The sequence below is a fragment of the Salvelinus alpinus genome, chromosome 28, assembly GCF_045679555.1.
Source record: "Salvelinus alpinus chromosome 28, SLU_Salpinus.1, whole genome shotgun sequence".
In the NCBI taxonomy this organism is placed as follows: Eukaryota; Metazoa; Chordata; class Actinopteri; order Salmoniformes; family Salmonidae; genus Salvelinus; species Salvelinus alpinus.
The window spans coordinates 33,091,618-33,112,246 of record NC_092113.1 but is presented as its reverse complement, the minus strand read 5'-3'; the positions used below and the strand labels follow the sequence as shown (position 1 = coordinate 33,112,246).

At 46.2% G+C, this 20,629-nt stretch overlaps 1 protein-coding gene and 1 long non-coding RNA gene across 6 annotated transcripts in view; one reads left to right on the top strand and one right to left on the bottom strand.

The window, feature by feature from the left end:
• Positions 1-20,629, top strand: part of LOC139558003 (formin-like protein 3) — a 90,100-nt gene that overhangs the window by 28,404 nt on the left and 41,067 nt on the right. For all 5 annotated transcript variants that reach the window (XM_071373373.1, XM_071373375.1, XM_071373374.1 and 2 more), the window contains exons 2-4: positions 10,282-10,365; positions 15,642-15,799; positions 19,804-19,887. In XM_071373373.1, coding sequence (XP_071229474.1) covers positions 10,282-10,365; positions 15,642-15,799; positions 19,804-19,887 — 326 coding nt within the window. The remainder of the gene's footprint in view (positions 1-10,281; positions 10,366-15,641; positions 15,800-19,803; positions 19,888-20,629) is intronic.
• Positions 1-20,629, bottom strand: part of LOC139558004 (uncharacterized) — a 68,190-nt gene that overhangs the window by 8,940 nt on the left and 38,621 nt on the right. The window lies entirely within an intron of this gene.

Here is a 20,629-nt window from a genome sequence, read left to right as displayed (position 1 = left end):
GGGGAGTGGGAGAGGGGGGGGGGGGAGTGGGAGAGGGGAGACAGGGAGTGGGAGAGAGGGTACAGGTAGAAGAGAAGGGAGGCAAGGTAGAGGAGAGGGGAATTAAGAGAGAGATGGAGGAGGGAGAGAGGGAGTGGTGAAGGAGAGAGGGGGGATAGGGGTAGGATGCTGTCCTGCCATGAGGAGGGCATAGGAGTTTTCTCCCACTTGTTATTTAATGGGGAGGATGTTTATCTTGAGTCAAATCCAGACGTCACTAATACTGGTTCACCGCCAAAGCTTAATAGATAGGGTTTTCTTTGTAGATGTGCTCAGTTAAAATGGCTAAAGAAAACCCAGCAGTCCAGAGCCATATTCACATTGTTTTCTTTGCCGTCTCAGTCTTGGATCCTTCCTGGATCTAGTTTCTGCTGCGGATCAACAGGAAGAGGCTTTCCATCCTTACCAGACAAAACCCTTTATTAAAGTGTTTCAGGACTAAGCCTATCTCCTCCTCTATTGGCCAGCCTAGAGTTTCTCTCCATTTTTTAAGTGTTGTCATACACAGTTTATGCGAGTGTTTCTCACAGTGGGATCGCTTTTAAAGGGAAAGTCACCAGTCGGCAGAGAGGGAGACCACATATACTGTACTCTGCAAGTCATGGGGTGGCAGGTAGCCTAGTAAGAGCTTTGGACTAGTAACCGAAAGGTTGCAAGATCGAATCCCCGAGCTGACAAGATAAAAATATGTTGTTCTGCCCCTGAACATTTACATTTCCATTAAATAAATATAATAATTTGTTCTTAATTGACTTGCCTAGTTAAATAAAGGTAAAATACCAACAACAACAAAAAAACTTTTTAGTGGTCCTTTATGGCTCAGTTGGTAGAGAATGATGCTTGCAACCCCAGGATTGTGGGTTCAATCCCAGGGGCCACGTATGTGTACATGACTGTGACTTGCTTTGGATAAAAGTGTCTGCTAAATGCCATGTGTGATTTTTTCATTTTTTATTGTCTCATAAAAACACATCAGGTCTTGTCTGCAAGAGTCCTTCTCTGATGGTTAGATGGTCAGGAGTGTCTGTCTTGGGCTCACTCTCTAGCCCCGTTTAAACCTGGTTGTGCTCACATCTTTTGATAGGTGTAGATGATTAAAAGACACATTGGGATCTGATTGTGATCTTCCTGACCACCTCCTGAGGTAGTCAGGCACAGATTCTGTCTGGATATAAAGTGTAGATGGATCTGGACAGTGAAACCATTTAAATCATTATTTTATCACCCTCTAAAATCATTAACAGGTGACACCATATGGCATCAATATGTTTCTTAAAATAGATAACTCAATATTATGTGAAGACGCGTGTCTGGAAATGTGAGCACAATCAGAATGTGGACAAGATCAGGACAAAGGATGCATGTTTGCACCAGGTATAAAGGAGGTTTCTGTGTTTGTCTGTGTCTGGGCTGCCACATGGATAGCTCCTCTGCCGTCTCCATCCCTCTCTCTTTCCTCTCTTTAGAAAGAGTGATGACAACATCTGGCGTCTGTTCAGCACATCAAAAGGGTGAAGTAGAAAGGGACAGATACAGTTTCATCTGTTTCCATGCATACTTTTAAACTAGTAGACAGATTCTTAGAAGTAGTGTCTAGTGTTCAAACTACATTGCAGTTCTCAGCAATTTGAGAAAAGGGGATATCATCAGTTTGGCTCTGACTGGGATCTAGCTTTCTATGTTTTGAAGATGCTTCACATTCAATCTTAGTCAGCCTATGGATTTCAAACAGAGAGACAATCCCACCCACTATGTATTCATTTGCTTAATAGCTTCTGAGTTGACATGGGTTTTTACCCGAACAGAGAGCTCTTTATTGGGCTTGTCTGTATTTGAGACTATACCACAGAGATCTTGTTGAAATAAACTGATGTGTGATATCTGGACACCAACAAGAAACACAATCAAACAAAACAAACTAGAGTCCTCCAGCTCCAGGAATACACATCTCTGTTTTTCCAGTGTTATTTCAGTAGAACATGGGACTATGGGAGGAAGCTCTGTTGATAGGACTGTAGTACTAAACTGTTGATAGGACCGTAGTACTGAACTGTTGATAGGACCGTAGTACTGAACTGTTGATAGGACTGTAGTACTAAACTGTTGATAGGACTGTAGTACTGAACTGTTGATAGGACCGTAGTACTGAACTGTTGATAGGACTGTAGTACTAAACTGTTGATAGGACCGTAGTACTAAACTGTTGATAGGACCGTAGTACTGAACTGTTGATAGGACCGTAGTACTGAACTGTTGATAGGACCGTAGTACTAAACTGTTGATAGGACCGTAGTACTAAACTGTTGATAGGACCGTAGTACTGAACTGTTGATAGGACCGTAGTACTGAACTGTTGATAGGACTGTAGTACTAAACTGTTGATAGGACCGTAGTACTGAACTGTTGATAGGACCGTAGTACTGAACTGTTGATAGGACTGTAGTACTAAACTGTTGATAGGACCGTAGTACTGAACTGTTGATAGGACCGTAGTACTGAACTGTTGATAGGACCGTAGTACTGAACTGTTGATAGGACTGTAGTACTAAACTGTTGATAGGACCGTAGTACTAAACTGTTGATAGGACCGTAGTACTGAACTGTTGATAGGACCGTAGTACTAAACTGTTGATAGGACCGTAGTACTAAACTGTTGATAGGACCGTAGTACTAAACTGTTGATAGGACTGTAGTACTAAACTGTTGATAGGACCGTAGTACTGAACTGTTGATAGGACCGTAGTACTAAACTGTTGATAGGACTGTAGTACTAAACTGTTGATAGGACCGTAGTACTGAACTGTTGATAGGACCGTAGTACTGAACTGTTGATAGGACCGTAGTACTGAACTGTTGATAGGACCGTAGTACTGAACTGTTGATAGGACTGTAGTACTAAACTGTTGATAGGACCGTAGTACTAAACTGTTGATAGGGCCGTAGTACTGAACTGTTGATAGGACCGTAGTACTAAACTGTTGATAGGACCGTAGTACTAAACTGTTGATAGGACCGTAGTACTAAACTGTTGGTTTTGTGAGACTACGTATGTGTCCCAAATGGCACCTTATTCCCTTTGGGCCCAGGTCAAAAGTAGTGCACTATGTAGGGAATAGGGTGCCATTTGGGAAGCTGTCTATGACTCATGGTCTAATTTTGTACAGTATATCTGTCCTGTGTTAACCCATATCCCTTAGTAGGGGTTGGATCTGTGGGAAAGTAAAGAGCTTGTGAAACATCCTGTTGGTCCTCCACGTTTCTCTCGGTAGTTCATTTGGGAGCTTCTGGCTGCTTGAAGGCCCTGCAGTAGACTAGCGTCCTGTCCAGGGGGTGTAGTTGAATGTCAAGCTGCCTCACACTCCAGAAACAGGAGGCTCCTGCTCGATGGGATGCTCTGGCTCAGACAATGCTGCTACTCTAGCTGCTTTGCAGGCCATAAACTGAACTATAGGATAAGTGGAACTCAGTGAGACAACTCAGCTAGAGAACTGGCTGGACTCATAGGGCAGGAGAAGGTGTATAGGGCAGAGGAAGTCCCTGTTCCCTGGTGATTATGATGTCTGTGCTGCGTGCTAAATCTCTGTGGTACTTGGCTGGTCCTGACCTGGGACTCTCTCTTTCTTTCTTTCTCTTTTTCTGTCTCTGTCTCCTCTCTCAATCTCTCTCTCTGCTGCCTCCTCATCCTGACACCTCTTTCTCTTCTCACTCATGATTACAATGGAAGCCTAATCATTAGTGAAACTCTTCTGGTGATAATAGAACTGCTATAGCTGGTCAGGGTGGCCCATAGATGATGATAAACAAAGCCTGGCCACAGACCTGTTTGTGCTGTCCTGCCAACTCCTATCATTGGCCAGACAGAACAAACAGATCTGGCCCAGGCTATGATAATAAATGTTAGATGTGTGGTGAACTAGGGCAGTGTTGTTACCAGGCCCTGTGTGCCTGGGATCAATGGGATACACATTATCCCTGCCCACTGGCTACTGTCCTGCAATATGCTGTTGGAAAAAAATAGCTCAAATGTCATAGGATGGGAATGGCATTGACTTCACAGAATCAAAACAAAGCTGTGTATTCACTCCTTTGTCAAGCAGGCCGATCAATCTCAGGTCAAACAAGACAGGCTGTTTGCATGGGAGATGTGGTGGGCAGAGTGGAAGGATGACAAGCACGATGATGAGCACGATGACGAGCACAATGACGAGCACGATGACGAGCACGATGACGAGCACGATGACGAGCACGATGACGAGCACGATGACGAGCACGATGACGAGCACGATGACGAGCACGATGACGAGCACGATGACGAGCACGATGATGAGCACGATGACGAGCACAACACAAGAGTTTCTTTCTGCATCACTGTATTTTTCCTTCCTTATTCCATAACACTCAGGAGAGGAACTAACTATGTTGGAATTGTATTAGTTCAAGAGTAAAAAAAATGGAATATTGCCTTAATTACGTTCCAGAGCTTCTTCTTGTAAACACAGGAAGTAGAAAGTCAAATTAAGTTTGCTAAATTATATCATATTCTACCTCTACCTTCTTTCTCTCTCTCTCTGCCTAGTCTCTCTCTCTCTCTCTCTCTCTCTCTCTCTCTGCCTAGTCTCTCTCTGCCTAGTCTCTCTCTCTCTCTCTCTCTCTCTCTCTCTCTCTCTCTCTCTCTCTCTCTCTCTCTCTCTCTCTCTCTCTCTCTCTCTCTCTCTCTCTCTCTCTCTCTCCTCTCTCTCTCTCTCTCTCTCTCTCTCTCTCTCTCTCTCTCTCTCTCTCTCTCCTTGGTCTCTATCTCTCTCTCTCTCTCTCTCTCCTTGGTCTCTATCTCTCTCTCTCTCTCCCTAGTCCCTAGCCCCCCCCCTCTCTCTGTCTGTCTGGTTTTAAGGCCAGTGGACAGCAGCATTAGATTAGGGGAGTAGTGAACCCTGCACTGTCTGTCTGGTTTTAAGGCCAGTGGACAGCAGCATTAGATTAGGGGAGTAGTGAACCCTGCACTATGCCTGTATTATGCCCCAAGGTTCTTTCTTAAGCTACACAGCTAGCTGAGGCTGGGGCTGGGCTGGGGCTAAGGCTGGGGCTGGGGCTGAGGTGGGGCTGGGGCTGAGCCGGGGCTGGGCCGAGGCTGGGGCTGAGCTGAGGCTGGGGCTGCGCTGGGGCTGGGCTGAGACTGGGGCTAAGGCTGGGGCTGAGCTGGGGCTGGGCTGGGGCTGGGGCTGTGGCTGAGCTGTGGCTGGCCGACTACCCACCACTGCGACCTGTATGCTCTCGTTGGCTGGCCCTCGCTTCATATTTGTCGCCAAACCCACTGGCTCCAGGTCATCTACAAGTCTTTGCTAGGCAAAGCCCCACCTTATCTCAGCTCACTGGTCACCATAGCAGCACCCACCCGTAGCACGCGCTCCAGCAGGTATATTTCACTGGTCACCCCCAAAGCCAATTCCTCCTTTGGCCACCTTTCCTTCCAGTTCTCTGCTGCCAATGACTGGAACGAATTGCGAAAGTCACTGAAGCTGGAGACTCATATCTACCTATCTAACTTTAAGCACCAACTATCATGGCAGCTCACAGATCACTGCACCTGTACATAGCTCATCTGTAAATAGCCCATCCAACTACCTCATCCCCATACTGTTATTTTTTCTTCTTCTCCTTTGCACCCCAGTATCTCTACTTGCACATTCATCTTCTGCACATCTATTACTAAATTGCTGAATTGTAATTATTTCGCCACTATGGCCTATTTATTGCCTTACCTCCCTTACCTCATTTGCACACACTGTATATAGACTTTTATATTATGTTATTGACTGTATGTTTGTTTATTCCATGTGAAACAGTGTGTTGTTGTTTGTGTCACACTGCTTTGCTTTATCTTGGGCAGGTCGCAGTTGTAAATGAGAAATAGTTCTCGACTAGCCCACCTGGTGAAATAAAGGTGAAATAAAAAATAAAGAAATAAAGAAGCTGACAGAAGTGGTAAACAACATTACTGTATTAGTGGACTTCCTGACCTGACGGGTCGCCCCCAGGGGGTAAGGGTAGGTAAAAACACATCCGCCACGCTGATCCTCAACACAAGGGCCCCTCAGGGGTGCGTGGTTAGTCCCCTCCTGTACTCCCTGTTCATCATGACTGCACGGCCAGGCACGACTCCAACACCATCATTAAATTTGCCAGTAGTAGGCCTGATCACCGACAACGACGAGACAGCCTATAGTGAGGAGGTCAGAGACCTGGCCGTGTGGTGCCAGGACAACAACCTCTCCCTCAACATGATCAAGACAAAGGAGAGGATTGTGGACTACAGGAAAAAGAGGACCAAGCACACCCCCATTCTCATCAACGGGGCTGCAGTGGAGCAGGTTGAGAGCTTCAAGTTCCTTGTGGTCCACATCACCAACAAACGAACATGGTCCAAGTACACCAAGACAGTCGTGAAGAGGGTACGACAAAACCTATTCCCCCTCAGGAGACTAAAAATATTTGGCATGGGTCCTCAGATCCTCAAAAGGATCTACAGCTGCACCATCGAGAGCATCCTGACTGCTTGGTATGGCAACTGCTCGGCATCCGACCGCAAGGCACTACAGAGGGTAGTGCGAACGGCCCAGTACATCACCAAGCTTCCTGCCATCCAGGACTTCTACACCAGGCGGTGTCAGAGGAAGGCCCTAACATTTGTCAAAGACTCTAGCCACCCTAGTCATAGACTGTTCTCTCTGCTACCGCACGACAAGTGGTACCGGAGTGCCAAGTCTAGGTCCAAGAGGCTTCTAAACAGCTTCTACCCCCAAGCCATAAGACTCCTGAACACCTAGTCAAATGGCTACCCAGACTATTTGCATTGCCCCCCCCCCCCCACACCACTGCTACTCTCTGTTGTCATCTATGCATAGTCACTATAATAACTGTACCTACATGTACATATTACCTCAACTAACCAGTGCCCCCACACATTGACTCTGTATCGGTACCCCCCTGTATATAGTCTGGCTATTGTTATTTTACTGCTGCTCTTTAATTACTTGTTACTTTTATCTCTTATTCTTATCCGTATTTCTTTGAAATTGCATTGTTGGTTAGGGGCTCGAAAGTAAGCATTTCACTGTAAGGTCTACACCTGTTGTATGCGGCGCATGTGACTAATAATATTTGATTTGATTTGGTAACCCACAAGTGTCATCAACTTTGTTTGTTTTGTCTGAGAGTCAGACATATTTCAGTAGTGTTGAATATTCAACTTTGTGGTCAGTTTCCCACTGTGTTTCTGACATTTGGAATAAATGAGAGGCAGCTCACACATGAACAGTCCTACAGTGTGTGACCTTCTGAAGTGGAGAGAGAGAGAGAGAGAGAGAGAGAGAGAGAGAGAGAGAGAGAGAGAGAGAGAGAGAGAGAGAGAGAGAGAGAGAGAGAGAGAGAGAGGATGGGTGAATGGAGAGAGAGAGGGAGAGAGAGAGAGAGAGAGAGAGATAACATTCTGTAGATAGAATGTTATAGAATGTAGAATGTTGTAGATAACATTCTCCCCCAAGAGAGACAAGCGGGGGAGGAAAGAGAGACTGTGAGAGAGAGAATTTATAGCAAATTTGTAACCATTATAAACAGGACGTATTCCTTGTGTAGCCTAATTCTGGACATCTGGAATGCTCAGCTGTGTGTTTTCTGGGTTTTGGAAGGCAGAGGCTGGAATGCTCAGCGTCTGTGTGTTTTCTGGGTTTTGGAAGGCAGAGGCTGGAATGCTCAGCGTCTGTGTGTTTTCTGGGTTTTGGAAGGCAGAGGCTGGAATGCTCAGCGTCTGTGTGTTTTCTGGGTTTTGGAAGGCAGAGGCTGGAATGCTCAGCGTCTGTGTGTTTTCTGGGTTTTGGAAGGCAGAGGCTGGAATGCTCAGCGTCTGTGTGTTTTCTGGGTTTTGGAAGGCAGAGGCTGGAATGCTCAGCGTCTGTGTGTTTTCTGGGTTTTGGAAGGCAGAGGCTGGAATGCTCAGCTGTGTGTTTTCTTGTTGCGTCTAAAATGGCACTCTATCCCCTATATAGTGCAATGCTTTTGCCCTATGATCCCTTCACTAGTGAATAAGGTGTCATTTGGAAGGAAATGTCTTGTCAAAGAGCCCTAATGTAACATATTGTGACTGATCTCGCCTCTACAGTCAGTCAGGCCCAGGAACCAATATAGTTCTCTGAGATTTTTGTTGTTGTTGGTTGGATGATTTTTCTTAATTTTTGGAGTTTCAGTTTCAATCTTGTATTATTTTTCTTCTTTTAAAAAAGGAAGAAAATGTTACTAGTTCTTCGTAAACGTTTAATAAAGGATCAATTATTATAGTTGCTATCTTATGTAAGTCTGAGTCAATGGCACTCTTCCTCAGCAGTAGCCTAGAAATCCAGACTGTATTCACCTCCGTTTCATGTTTGTTTCACTACTGTAGTGTGATTACGTCAGGATTTCCAGGCTACCTCAGCGGTACTCCACAGCACAGAAGCAATGTGCCACAGTCCTCATTCATCCCCTCAGACAGTCAGTCCAACATGATTCATGCTGCTGATGGAAAGATCCAATCACCCCACCGCACTGTGGAAAAGAAATAAAAATACACTTGACGTGATATTCCACTGCTATGAATCGTTGTAGGGATAGGAATAGCAAAGCATAGGGAAGTCCATGGGCCATGATAATATATGATAATACACGATAATACACGATAATACATGATAATACATGGTGATGCTGGTGCTACTAATAGAATGGTGTATTGGTTGGTTGGTACATTTAATCTTGTACACATTCCCAGCTAAAAGGTGAGTTTCAGTACAGGTGCTACTGCTGGTTAAAGGCTCCAGAGGATCATGACTAGACTGGGTTGTCATCAGTTAAAGCTCAGATAGTGTGGCTCTATCTCCTCGCCTCCTATCTCCTCGCCTCCTCAACCGCACTGGAGGTCTCTCACCTCATCTGCTCCAGTGTGTTTTCAGAAGGAGGCGAGGAGAGAAAATGCAAGAAGGAAAGATGAAAGAGGAAAGAGGATTTGAGAACTAGCCTGTGTGTGTCAGCAGGAGAGCTGCGTGAGGCCAGGGGTGAGGCCAGGGGTGAGGCCAGGGGTGAGGTCAGGGGTCAGGCCAGGGGTCAGGCCAGAGGTCAGGCCAGGGGTGAGGCCAGGGGTGAGGTCAGGGGTCAGGCCAGGGGTGAGGCCAGGGGTGAGGCCAGGGGTGAGGCCAGGGGTCAGGCCAGGGGTGAGGCCAGGGGTCAGACCAGGGGTGAGGCCAGGGGTCAGGCCAGGGGTAGGTTATACAGAGATCTAGCTGACAGTCAGTTTGTGATGTGCGTGTCTTTGTGTGTGTGTGTATTGGTGCGTGTGTGATTGTACGCACATGCTTGTTTGCTTGCGTGACCGCATGTATGTGTGTCGTAGCTGCGGGGGCTCTTTATGTGGGAGTAAAATGGGGGGGTCCCGAGTCTGAGGCTGACTGAGAAAACAGAGCACACACACACACACACACACACACACACACACACACACACACACACACACACACACACACACACACACACACACACACACACACACACACACACACACACACACACACACACACACACACACACACACACGTAAACAACAAATGAGACTAGAGCAGTCCTGTTGAATGACCTCATTTGAGCCATAGTAGTAAAACTGTGATGTTGCCTGTCCTGTGGCTCGCAGTTCTCATGTTGTGTTTTTATTGCTTGATAAGTGACAGTCATAAGATGGTAGTAATATTCCTCTCTGATAGACAGACAGAGAGGCTATAGTCCGTATAGCATGTGGTTAAAAAGTGCAATGTAGTCGGACTGAAAGTTCTAGAAGCTTGTTGCAACCAACCGCAGAGGAGGGCTGCAACCCAAAGTCTACCCTATTCCCTGTATAGGGCTCTGGTCTAAAGTAGTGCACTATATAGAGAATAGGATGCCATTTGGGACACAATTGAGGGTTTTGGATGAGCTCAAGTCAACAGGAAGGGAGATCATATGCCTGTGTCACTGCCCAGGATTCGGGACAGGACGTGTTGACCCGTCCAAGGCCCTAAAAGACACTAAACTGGCTTCAAACAACACAATATACTGAGGCAGGGTCGTCAGCTCTGGAACGGTCATGAAATTATGAATTATGATGAAATTATCAATGAATGGTTCAACAAAGCTGTCTGCACTGATATTGCATTGGGGTGTGACTGATGAAATCTTGTCTTGTGTTTTCAGAATTCCATGAACCTTCCTCCTGACAAAGCCAGACTCCTCAGACAGTATGATAATGACAAGAAATGGGACCTCATCTGTGACCAGGTAAACTCCTTTAAATACTACAACACATGTAGGTTACTACAAGTGAACAATCCCACACCTACACCTCTACAAGCCCACAACTACCCCTCTACAAACCCGCACTTACACCTCTACAAGCCCACACCTACACCTCTACAATCCCACAACTACACCTCTACAAACCCACACCTACACCTCTACAAACCCACAACTACACCTCTACAAACCCACAACTACACCTCTACAAACCCACAACTACACCTCTACAAACCCACAACTACACCTCTACAAACCCACAACTACACCTCTACAAACCCACACCTACACCTCTACAAACCCACAACTTCACCTATACAAACCCACACCTACACCTCTACAAACCCACAACTACACCTCTACAAACCCACATCTACACCTCTACAAACCCACAACTACACCTCTACAAACCCACACCCACACTTACACTTCTACAAACCCACAACTACACCTCTACAAACCCACACCTCTACAAACCCACAACTACACCTCTACAAACCCACAACTACACCTCTACAAACCCACAACTACACCTCTACAAACCCACAACTACACCTCTACAAACCCACAACTACACCTCTACAAACCCACACCTACACCTCTACAAACCCACAACTACACCTCTACAAACCCACACCTACACCTCTACAAACCCACAACTTCACCTCTACAAACCCACACCCACACCTCTACAAACCCACAACTACACCTCTACAAACCCACACCTACACCTCTACAAGCCCACAACTACACATCTACAAACCCACAACTACACCTCTACAAACCCACACCTACACCTCTACAAACCCACACCTACACCTCTACAAACCCACAACTACACCTCTACAAACCCACACCTACACCTCTACAAACCCACAACTACACCTATACAAACCCACACCTACACCTCTACAAATCCACAACTACACCTCTACAAACCCACATCTACACCTCTACAAACCCACAACTACACCTCTACAAACCCACACCCACATTTACACTTCTACAAACCCACAACTACACCTCTACAAACCCACACCTACACCTCTACAAACCCACAACTACACCTCTACAAACCCACAACTACACCTCTACAAACCCACAACGACACCTCTACAAACCCACAACTACACCTCTACAAACCCACACCTACACCTCTACAAGCCCACAACTACACCTCTACAAACCCACAACTACACCTCTACAAACCCACAACTACACCTCTACAAACCCACAACTACACCTCTACAAACCCACAACAACACCTTTACAAGCCCACAACTACATCTCTACAAACCCACAACTACACCTCTACAAACCCACAACTACACCTCTACAAACACACAACTACACCTCTACAAGCCCACAACTACACCTCTACAAACCCACAACTACACCTTTACAAGCCCACAACTACATCTCTACAAACCCACAACTACACCTCTACAAACCCACAACTACACCTCTACAAACACACAACTACACCTCTACAAAACCACACCTACACCTCTACAAGCCCACAACTACACCTCTACAAGCCCACAACTACACCTCTACAAACCCACAACTACACCTCTACAAGCCCACAACTACACCTCTACAAGCCCACAACTACACCTCTACAAACCCACACCGACACCTCTACAAACCCACAACTACACCTCTACAAACCCACAACTACACCTCTACAAGCCCACAACTACACTTCTACAAACCCACAACTACACATCTACAAACCCACAACTACACCTCTACAAGCCCACAACTACACCTCTACAAACCCACAACTACACCTCTACAAACCCACAACTACACCTCTACAAACCCACAACTACACCTCTACAAACCCACAACTACACCTCTACAAACCCACAACTACACTTCTACAAACCCACAACTACACCTCTACAAGCCCACAACTACACCTCTACAAGCCCACAACTACACCTCTACAAACCCACACCCACACCTCTACAAACCCACAACTACACCTCTACAAACCCACACCTACACCTCTACAAGCCCACAACTACACATCTACAAACCCACAACTACACCTCTACAAACCCACACCTACACCTCTACAAACCCACAACTACACCTCTACAAACCCACACCTACACCTCTACAAACCCACAACTACACCTATACAAACCCACACCTACACCTCTACAAACCCACAACTACACCTCTACAAACCCACATCTACACCTCTACAAACCCACAACTACACCTCTACAAACCCACACCCACACTTACACTTCTACAAACCCACAACTACACCTCTACAAACCCACACCTACACCTCTACAAACCCACAACTACACCTCTACAAACCCACAACTACACCTCTACAAACCCACAACGACACCTCTACAAACCCACAACTACACCTCTACAAACCCACACCTACACCTCTACAAGCCCACAACTACACCTCTACAAACCCACAACTACACCTCTACAAACCCACAACTACACCTCTACAAACCCACAACTACACCTCTACAAACCCACAACTACACCTCTACAAACCCACAACAACACCTTTACAAGCCCACAACTACATCTCTACAAACCCACAACTACACCTCTACAAACCCACAACTACACCTCTACAAACCCACAACTACACCTCTACAAGCCCACAACTACACCTCTACAAACCCACAACTACACCTTTACAAGCCCACAACTACATCTCTACAAACCCACAACTACACCTCTAAAAACCCACAACTACACCTCTACAAACACACAACTACACCTCTACAAAGCCACACCTACACCTCTACAAGCCCACAACTACACCTCTACAAGCCCACAACTACACCTCTACAAACCCACAACTACACCTCTACAAGCCCACAACTACACCTCTACAAGCCCACAACTACACCTCTACAAACCCACACCGACACCTCTACAAACCCACAACTACACCTCTACAAACCCACAACTACACCTCTACAAGCCCACAACTACACTTCTACAAACCCACAACTACACCTCTACAAACCCACAACTACACCTCTACAAACCCACAACTACACCTCTACAAACACACAACTACACCTCTACAAAACCACACCTACACCTCTACAAGCCCACAACTACACCTCTACAAGCCCACAACTACACCTCTACAAACCCACAACTACACCTCTACAAGCCCACAACTACACCTCTACAAGCCCACAACTACACCTCTACAAACCCACACCGACACCTCTACAAACCCACAACTACACCTCTACAAACCCACAACTACACCTCTACAAGCCCACAACTACACTTCTACAAACCCACAACTACACCTCTACAAACCCACAACTACACCTCTACAAGCCCACAACTACACCTCTACAAACCCACAACTACACCTCTACAAACCCACAACTACACCTCTACAAACCCACAACTACACCTCTACAAACCCACAACTACACCTCTACAAACCCACAACTACACTTCTACAAACCCACAACTACACCTCTACAAGCCCACAACTACACCTCTACAAGCCCACAACTACACCTCTACAAACCCACACCCACACCTCTACAAACCCACAACTACACCTCTACAAACCCACACCTACACCTCTACAAGCCCACAACTACACATCTACAAACCCACAACTACACCTCTACAAACCCACACCTACACCTCTACAAACCCACAACTACACCTCTACAAACCCACACCTACACCTCTACAAACCCACAACTACACCTATACAAACCCACACCTACACCTCTACAAACCCACAACTACACCTCTACAAACCCACATCTACACCTCTACAAACCCACAACTACACCTCTACAAACCCACACCCACACTTACACTTCTACAAACCCACAACTACACCTCTACAAACCCACACCTACACCTCTACAAACCCACAACTACACCTCTACAAACCCACAACTACACCTCTACAAACCCACAACGACACCTCTACAAACCCACAACTACACCTCTACAAACCCACACCTACACCTCTACAAGCCCACAACTACACCTCTACAAACCCACAACTACACCTCTACAAACCCACAACTACACCTCTACAAACCCACAACTACACCTCTACAAACCCACAACAACACCTTTACAAGCCCACAACTACATCTCTACAAACCCACAACTACACCTCTACAAACCCACAACTACACCTCTACAAACCCACAACTACACCTCTACAAACCCACAACTACACCTCTACAAACCCACAACAACACCTTTACAAGCCCACAACTACATCTCTACAAACCCACAACTACACCTCTACAAACCCACAACTACACCTCTACAAACCCACAACTACACCTCTACAAGCCCACAACTACACCTCTACAAACCCACAACTACACCTTTACAAGCCCACAACTACATCTCTACAAACCCACAACTACACCTCTAAAAACCCACAACTACACCTCTACAAACACACAACTACACCTCTACAAAGCCACACCTACACCTCTACAAGCCCACAACTACACCTCTACAAGCCCACAACTACACCTCTACAAACCCACAACTACACCTCTACAAGCCCACAACTACACCTCTACAAGCCCACAACTACACCTCTACAAACCCACACCGACACCTCTACAAACCCACAACTACACCTCTACAAACCCACAACTACACCTCTACAAGCCCACAACTACACTTCTACAAACCCACAACTACACCTCTACAAACCCACAACTACACCGCTACAAGCCCACAACTACACTTCTACAAACCCACAACTACACCTCTACAAGCCCACAACTACACTTCTACAAACCCACAACTACACCTCTACAAACCCACAGCTACACCTCTACAAGCCCACAACTACACCTCTACAAACCCACAACTACACCTCTACAAACCCACAACTACACCTCTACAAACCCACAACTACACCTCTACAAACCCACAACTACACCTCTACAAACCCACAACTACACTTCTACAAACCCACAACTACACCTCTACAAGCCCACAACTACACTTCTACAAACCCACAACTACACCTCTACAAGCCCACAACTACACCTCTACAAGCCCACAACTACACCTCTACAAACCCACACGTCTATTCTATTCAGAAACCAATAGCTATGAAGCAATGTTAATAGGTTTGATAGAAACATGTATTTTTCCAGTGTAGGTTTAGTTTTCACTTCATGATGATTAGAAACCTTTTACGTTGCACTGCTCACTCTGTCCTCCCTCTTCCCGGTGTGTTATATTAGGAACGGTTTCAGGTGAAGAACCCTCCCCACACCTACATCTCAAAGCTACGGGGCTACTTAGACCCAGGAGTCACACGCAAGAAGTTCCGAAGGCGGGTCCAGGAATCCACTAAGGTTCTGAGGGAACTGGAGATATCACTGAGGACCAATCACATAGGGTGATGATCTATTCTCCACCCTCTCCTCTCCTCTTCTTTTCTCTTCTCTTCAATGAGAGTCAGAGTACATTAGATCACCAACACTACAGTCCCTTTTTACATGATATTCACCAGAGATTGATGTGACTTGTCCTAATTCCTCAATGTAGTGCTATAATGTTACTCCTGGGGCGGGGGACAGCTAGAAGAATACTGGCTACTACGGAAATGAAGGCTGATGGGAAATTATCTCCATTATTATTATCCCCTTTAAGAAACAATTCCATGATCTCCTCTTTCAGAATGACCGTTCTTTTCCCCTTTAAGAAATAAAGGGCCTTTCTGTCCTCTTCCTCTTCCTGTCCAAGGGACCTACAGCTTGTTTTCCTGCTGCCCTGATCGACATAAGCTCTGGCACCCAGATCACTTTTAATTCCTATTGTTTTGTCCTGCCAGCCTCCCCAGTCTCCCCAGCCTCCCCAGTCTCCCCAGTCTACCCAGCCTCCCCAGCCTCCCCAGTCTCCCCAGTCTCCCCAAGCCTCCCCAGCCTCCCCAGCCTCCCCAGTCTCCCCCAGCCTCCCCAGCCTCCACAGTCTCCCCAGTCTCCCCAGTCTCCCCAGCCTCCACAGTCTCCCCATTCTCCCCAGCCTCCCCAGTTTCCCCAGCCTCCCCAGTCTCCCCAGTCTTCCTCTTCACAATGCTCCGATGGTAGTCATTGTACTGTACTGCTAGGAAAGGAAGCTTAGTTGTGTACACCAGAGGGACAGGAAGCATGGCCGACCAACGATGAACCCTGTGAAAAACACACACACGTGCAAGCACGCACGGACATGCAGCACGGACACACACACATGCAGGCAGGCATGCGCACATACGCACACGTACACAAATTCATACATACGAAAATACTCAGTTTGGAGAAACCTTCTCTCAGCCCCTCCCTCCTCTCTGTCATCCTAACACACTGGTTAACTGTCCTAATCAGACATCAGACAGATACTTACTGTACCTCTGATGGGTGTGAGTTAGAGATGTCCTTTAAATCAAACTAAAATATGATTTGTGATCTGTCATTGTATTCAGGGCGTGGCTCCAAGAGTAAGACCTATTACATTTTTACCTCATCAATACAAGTCTTGTGTTCTAAAGTTTTTCCCAGAAAGACATAGTAAAAGAATAGGGATGCTATTTTCAGACAGAGGCTGTAGTTTAGTGGGCAGAATAGAGTCAGTGGAACAGAGCCCTGTTTGTTGCTTGTCTCCGAATCCTGGCCCCTCTACGACATGTTATTCCTCAGATTGCCAAAACAATCTGAAAAAGCATCTGGTTGGACAGGAAAAGAAGGGGGGAGGGAGGGCAAGAGATGGGAGAAAGGGGAAGAGAGGTAGAGAGGGGAAGGGAGGAAGAAAGAGAGAGGGAGGGAGGGGAAGCGGTGGGAGAGAGGGAGGGAGGGGAGAGAGGGAGGGAGGGGAAGCGAGGGGAGAGAGGGAGGGAGGGGAAGCGAGGGGAGAGAGAGGGAGGGGGGCTGGTAGACAGGAAACTGATCAAGCGTGCCTCCTTCTCCTCCCCTTTACTCCTCCCCCTTCTCCCCTTTACTCACCCCCTCCTGCTCTTTACTCCTCCCTACACCCAATCTCACTGCTTCTCTCTCTTTCCCTGTTTCTTTGCTCACCTCTCTCAATTCAATTTCAATTTAAGAGGGTTTATTGGCATGGGAAACATATGTTTACATTGCCAAAGCAAGTGAAGTAGATAATAAACAAAAGTTAAATAAACAATAAAAAGTGACCAGTAAATATTACACTCATACAAGTGTTGCAACAATGTGCAAATGGTTAAAGTACAAAAGAGAAAATAAATAAACATAAATATGGGTTGTATTTACAATGGTGTTTGTTCTTCACTGGTTGATCTTTTCTTGTGGCAACAGGTCACACATCTTGCTACTGTGATGGCACACTGTGGTATTTCACCCAGTAGATACGGGAGTTTATTAAAATTGGATTTGTTTTTGAATTCTTTGTGGGTCTGTGTAATCTGAGGGAAATATGTGTCTCTAACATGGTCATACATTTGGCAGGAAGTTAGGAAGTGCAGCTCAGTTTCGACCTAATTTTGTGGGCAGTGTGCACATAGCCTGTCTTCTCTTGAGAGCCAGGTCTTCCTACAGCAAACTCTATCAATAGCAAGGCTATGCTCACTGAGTCTGTACATAGTCAAAGCTTTCCTTAAATTTGGGTCAGTCACGGTGGTCAGGTATTCTGCCACTGTGTACTCTCTGTTTAGGGCCAAATAGCATTCTAGTTTGCTCTGTTTTTATGTTAATTCTTTCCAACGTGTCAAGTAATTATCTTTTTTGTTTTCTCATGATTTGGTTGGGTCTAAATGTGTTGCTGTCCTGGGGCTCTGTGGGGTGTGTTTGTGTTTGTGAACAGAGCCCCAGGACCAGCTTGCTTAGGGGACTCTTCTCCAGGGTCATCTCTCTGTAGGTGAGGGCTTTTTTATGGAAGGTTTGGGAATCGCTTCCTTTTAGGTGGTTGTAGAATTTAACGTCTCTTTTCTGGATTTTGATAATTAGCGTTTATCGGCCTAATTCTGGATATTTTTGCAGAATTTTGCATGCAGAGTCTCAATTTGGTGTTTGTCCCATTTTGTGAATTCTTGGTTGGTGAGCGGACCCCAGACCTCACAACCATAAAGGGCAATGGGTTCTATATCTGATTCAAGTATTTTTAGCCAGATCCTAATTGGAATGTCGAATTTTATGTTCCTTCAAGAAGGCAAGAAGATAACAGATAACTTCCACAGCTTCCACAGCTTTGTGGAAGTTACCTCTGGCGCTGATGTTTAGGCCGAGGTATGTATAGTTTTTTGTGTGCTCTAGGGCAACGGTGTCTAGATGGAATTTGTATTTGTGGTCCTGGGAACTGGACCTTTTTTGGAACATCATTCTTTTTGTCTTACTGAGATTTACTGTCAGGGCCCAGGTCTGACAGAATCTGTGCAGAAGATCTAGGTGCTGCTGTAGGCCCTCCTTGTTTGGGGACAGAAGCATCAGATCATCAGCAAACAGTAGACATTTGACTTCAGATTCTATTAGGGTGAGACCGGGTGCTGCAGACCATTCTAGTGCCTTCACCAATTCGTTGATATATATGTTGAAGAGGGTGGGGCTTAAGCTGCATCACTGTCTCTCACCCCTCTCTCTCTCCCTCCCTCCCTTCTCTCTCCCTCCCTTCTCTCTCCCTCCCTCCCTCCCTCCCTCCCTCCCTCCCTCCCTCCCTCCCTCCCTCCCTCCCTCCCTCGCTCCCTCGCTCCCTCCCTCCCTCCCTCCCTCCCTTCTCTCTCTCTCCCTCCCTTCTCTCTCTCTCCCTCACACAGGGTCAATGGGCCTTCCTTTCTGCCTCACCATTGGCTCTCCAGGTTATTTTGTAACTAAACAGTCCCCTGTCCCAGTTACATCCCTAACCAAAATATTGTGGCTATTTTTGGAACCTTTTACCCCAATTCTACTCTTCTGTGGTTTCCTAAGGGGGGAGCAGGGGTCTTGAGGCTAACGCTTCGAACACACAGACAGCGCCATTGCATTTTGATACACAAGAATTACATTAATTTCCAATGAAACGCTGCGTTTGCTTTGCAGTATTGCTTTGCAGAGGTAGTTGCAGTGCGTTCTATATGGTGCACAGGTTGGATTTATCGAACGTATGCATCAAACTGTATATGTAGACGAGTTGACAGAAATGGTAGCAGAAGGTGAATGTTGAACTGTTGTTACACACATATCCAGATGATGCTGCGGACCATTTAGCACAATGACGCTGTCGGTGTGTTCGAAGCGTAAGGGGGAAGGCAGATTAAATATCGGGACTGTTCTTCTCTCCTTCCTCTCTGTACCTCTCTGTTCCTCTCCTTCCCCTCTGTTCCTCTCTGTTCTTCTCTCCTTCCTCCTTCCTGTCTGTTCCTAAGGGTGTGCGGGCTCCTGAATATTCTACCCTGCTAACCTCACTCTCCATGTCACCCAGGTGGGTCCGGGAGTTCCTCAACGATGAGAACAGGGGTCTTGATATCCTGGTGGAGTACCTGTCCTTTGCTCAGTGTGCTGTCATGTGAGTACACACAACCTAAGCTAAGCTCAGCATATCTTCAGAAGAGACTGGAAGTAGTTAGCTACCTAACCAGATTGGCACTGGATCCAAGAAGTGTTGATACAAACAGGTAGGAGCTACGGACACACTCTTGTGCCTGTAAGAATGGGCAATAGCACACTGGATGGATTCCATATAGCATTGTGTATCTTTGAATGTGCCTGGGTGTGCTTGTATGCCTCATATGCTGCATACTGAATGAGTGGTTCAAATCAAATGTTATTTGTTGCACGCTTCGTAAACAGCAGGTGTAGACTAAAGCTGTGTGCATGCTTCCCAGTTCGAAACAGTTTGTGCATACAGTCTATCATGACGACATTTAGAGATTTTTTTCTTATTTTCCTTTTGGTCTGCGGCAGTGTTTAAACAGTTATTCGTGCGCACAACATTTTTTCCTGAGGCATACCGAAGTTCGGTAGCCGAAGTCTACGCCCCTTCGTCGGGGATTCTCCAATGAAGTGTTTGTTGTCATTCAACAAGAGACGACTCGGTTTCATGCAATTTTTTTCACTTAAGAAATACTGCACCAAACATCTCAGTTAGATGTAAAATTGCGTGACTAAGACCTCCTCAGCAAAAACGTCAAAATTAATTATAGATTTCTTGAGTTATCTTAATTAATTATGACTATTTTGAGGAAGTGTATACCTGCTACGGCATCTCAAGAAGGACAAACAGCACTATTGATGTTTTTTTCTCGTTC